Raw genomic sequence first — 3,987 nt, 5'->3', positions numbered from 1 at the left:
GCTCAATGAAATTGCGGACATCTGACCCGTATTTGGCTTCTCCCTTTTGCGCGGCCCTCCTCAAACCATATGTGGCCACAGCAGGCGAGGGGCTGTTTCCAAATACATGCACGCACATTCTGTAATCCACGAGCTCTTTCTGTGGATCATTGTCTTTGTGCCAGACAAACCTCAGTACATCTCTGCAGTCCTCACGCACCAGGAAGCAATAGAACATCTGCTGGATATCTGCGGTTACTGCGACTGGATGTTTTCTGAACCTCACTAGCACACCTAATAGACTGTTGTTCAGATTAGGTCCTGATAACAGCACTGTGTTGAGCGACATACCTTCAAACTGCGCGCTGGAGTCAAATACCACTCGGATTTGTGACGGCTTTTGAGGATGGTACACTCCGAAATAGGGCAGGTACCAACGCTCTTTGTTCTCTTGTACTGGGGGTGCGAGCTCCGCGTGCCCATTGTCCAACATTTTCTGCATAAAGTCTATCAGGTGAACTTTCATTTTTGGGTTTTTGTCTAGAGTTCGTTCAAGTGACTTGAGGCGACTGAGTGCGTAGCGGCGATTGTTAGGCAGCAATGCTCTGGGCTGGCGAAATGGCAGTGGAGCCACCCAGCTTTGTGACTCATCCTGGAAACACTCATTGTCCATGATATTCAGGAAGTGCAGATCTTCCATGGAGGGTGCAAGCTTATTGTCGTTCTTGGTCTGGCAGAAAACATTGTTTCCTATAGTTCTGTTTTGTGTTCTGTCCTTTATGTTTGAACCACCAAGTACTAAGTGTCGATTTAAGAGACTAGTGTCTGGCTTGACAGTAAAGTGGCTTTCGCACGGGGAAAAATGAGTTGGCCTTCCATCCGATAGAACGTGAGTCTTAAAGGTAGAGACTTGGGAAGGCTTATGAGTATTGCCTAAGCACACATCTCCTATTATCACCCAGCCTAAGTCCAGTATCTGTGCGTATGGTGCATTGTGCGGACCATTGATCTGACTGCGCACTTTGTGAACTCTCAAAATGTCTCTTCCAAGCAACAGCAAAATGTCTGCACCACTGTCTAAGGGTGGTATTTTGTGTGCTATGCCTTTGAGGTGACTGTGTGCATAAGCCGCGGAGGGAGTGGGAATTTCCTCTCTTTTGTTAGGAATCATGTTGCATTCAATTAACATGGGCAGCTGAATAGCGAGGGAGCTATCGATTGCCTCTATCATATACCCAGAGGCTCTTCTGCCAGAAGTGAGACCTACGCCACTGCATGTCTGGAGGGTGTATGGCTCTGCCTTACCATTAACCTCGAACATGTCAAAAAACTCAGAGCGTGCTAGTGAAACGTTACTCTGGTCATCTAGCATGACGTACATTCTCTGGCGTTTACTAGGATCGTTGGCAGGGTAAACGTTAACTAGGCATATTTTTGAGCAAGATTTCCCAGAAAATCCTTCCCCACATACCTCAGTGCAACTTGAAACAACTGCAGTCTCTTTTAATTCTCGTTTCTCCCCGCCGTGACTTGTTGCAGGCTGAAGAGCTTTGGGAAGGTGGGGAACATCTGAATGCAGAGCTGTTGGGTGCTTATCACTGTTACATTCAGAGCATTTGATTTCTACTTGACAGTCGCGAGCTACGTGTTTGTTAGAAGCGCAGCACTTGAAACAGATGTTGTGTTGCTTTAATATTGCCTTTCGTTCCTGAATTGGCTTTTCTCTGAAACTTCTGCACTGTTGTAAGGCGTGAGGTTTGTTGTGCACAGGACACACAACATTTGTCCGGTCCTTCCTCAGATATGGCTATAACGTTGGTTTTATGCACTGAAACTGACCTGCGGTTGTTGCTGTAACCATCTCCAAGCTTGTCCCTTTTAACTCCGGAGTTGCAGGTTGACAGCAGATTGAAGCTTGGGTCGTTGCGTGCCTTTGCTTGTGTCTGTATGAACTGTAAGAAGAACGTGAATGGAGGGAAGGTTACCCTGTGCTGCTGTTTGTAGTGTGAGCCTTCCATCATCCACTTGTCTTGTATCCCATACGGCAGCTTATCCACAATGGGAGCGACACCTCGCGCTGTATCGAGATAGGAGAGTCCATGCAAGTACCCTTCTTGTTTCGCTGCATTTATCTCCTGCAACAGATCACTCAGCTCTCTTAGTTTTTGATTGTCTCTGGGCCCTATTTTAGGAAATTGATCAAGCTTGGTGAAAAGAGCACTTTCAATGGCTTGTGGCGACCCATAGATTTCTTCTAGTCTCTCCCAGATTAGCTCTAATGCCACAGCTGGGTTTGTTATGTTTACAGCTTTGATGCGATGTGCATGCTTGGTAGATTCTGCGCCAAGTGATTTTACAAGGAGGTCGATTTGTTCAGACGCCCTAAGCTCTAGAGTGTCAATGGCGTTGATGAAAGATGACTTCCAAGATAAATAGTTCTCCGGCTTGTCATCAAACTTGGTGAGTTCAGAGGTTAACAACTGACTTCTCATTAAATATTTGGCAAGCTCATTAGAGTCCCTAGAGGAATTTGGATCTGGAGGGTAGTACCGAAAACGTCCAGCAGAGGGTGGTGTAAACCCTGGTGAGACATGGCTGAGGTGCTGCTGATAGTTAACAGAGTGTAACTGTTGTCCTTGCCTTTCAGGTGAGTAATCTCTTTGATCAGGGGGTCTGAGGGAGCCATAGTCCTTTGGTGCTGAGGGCAGTTCATCCGGTGACATGTCCGGTGGCTTAGGTCGATTTGCATACTCGCCTTTTCCTATTTTGACGTCCTTTGATTTGACTGAATCACTGCGTGCCTGATGCATATTGACATAGTCTGTAGTTCGCTCATGAGAACTCTGTGTCTCCTTTGGTAAGCTCAGGTGCTCATCACTCATGTCAAAACTTGCAACAGCAGACTCCAAGACAGCTGCTTCAGCGGCTGCGGCCTCAGCTTCACTTTCTTTTGCTAGAACATCAAGCTTTGCATCTAATTTGGCTCTTTCTACTTTAAACTCAACTTCCTTCTTTGCAAACTCAGCTCTTTTTTGGGCAGCTTCAGCTTTAGCGCGGGCAGTAGCGGCGGCTAACATTACACTTGCAGTGGAAGAGTGGCTAGATTTCTTTGACGTCGTGGATCTTACTTCGTATCCTTCTTTCTCCATCTTTAAGCTGATTGAATGCACATTTATGCTGACTTGGTGTCACTGCGTCTGTCGTGCTGGTCTGGATACAGCGTGTAACAATGCAGTCTTCATCGTTGTAGTAGGGTGTCCCTTTTCACTGTACTGGCCTCGTAGAACCACTTTCTACTATCCAGGAGTTAAACACCTCCACACAAAAGTCACTGACGCCAGAGTGGGTTTAGACTTTGCTTTATATGGCAGGTGTGAAACTGTAACAACAAAATACAGTATATATGAGTGACAAATTAAATAATTACTTGAGGAGCTGCGTGACCAAGTGCTAATGCTAACACCAAACAACTGTCTACGAACCATAAATTAGCACGCGTAAAACAGCATCTAATCAACTGCTATTAATCAACATAAAAGTGCCAAACAATAATGCATACTCACAGGGAATGCCTTTTTATCAGCCTTTCACAGCATAAATCACAGCATAGATCACATTCAGTCGATTGTCTGATTCTTTCTTACACTTCCCCCGTCTGCACACGGACCATGCCTTTCTCTTAAAGGGCCAGTGCACTAACCAAACAAATCAAACATGTACAAATTTGACAACAGTCAGAACAGGTTCTGTAGCATTCTTCTATTAAGAGAACTTGCACTACTTCCAAGGATAAAATGAATCAGAAATGCCTGATCGTCAAAAATGTATGGGTGCTAACATTGCTACCATAAGTGATGGTAAGTGAAGTAATGGAAAGATACCCTGAGAATGTTTGTACTTGCTTCATGGAACAAAGCCCAGAAAGGAAAGAGAGAAGAATTTAAAGAAAGAAGAACCTAACCAATTTCTTAGCTGGCCGATAGTTTTGGCTGATGTCTTGATGTTACA

The 3,987-nt window shown here is 45.2% G+C and overlaps 1 protein-coding gene across 1 annotated transcript; it reads right to left on the bottom strand.

Moving 5' to 3' along the window:
• Positions 1–1,631: 1,631 nt before the first annotated feature.
• Positions 1,632–3,639, bottom strand: LOC146678545 (uncharacterized). Its single transcript, XM_085413295.1, has 2 exons — positions 3,543–3,639; positions 1,632–3,358 (listed from the first exon to the last, which is right to left on the bottom strand). The coding sequence occupies exon 2, from the start codon at positions 3,126–3,128 to the stop codon at positions 1,632–1,634; it is 1,497 nt and encodes a 498-aa protein (XP_085269421.1). The 5' UTR covers positions 3,129–3,358; positions 3,543–3,639.
• Between the last annotated feature and the right edge of the window lie 348 nt (positions 3,640–3,987).

This window comes from Rhamphochromis longiceps, linkage group LG1 (assembly GCF_057381845.1).
Source record: "Rhamphochromis longiceps isolate RC_006_pf linkage group LG1, R_longiceps_female_GT1.1, whole genome shotgun sequence".
NCBI lineage: Eukaryota > Metazoa > Chordata > Actinopteri > Cichliformes > Cichlidae > Rhamphochromis > Rhamphochromis longiceps.
The sequence above is the reverse complement of the archived record's forward strand: the minus strand, read 5'-3'. Positions and strand labels throughout refer to the sequence as shown.

Bases quoted from the DNA above. Each gene is read 5' to 3' on its own strand.
- LOC146678545 (XM_085413295.1), bottom strand. From the start codon at position 3,128: ATGGAGAAAGAAGGATACGAAGTAAGATCCACGACGTCAAAGAAATCT.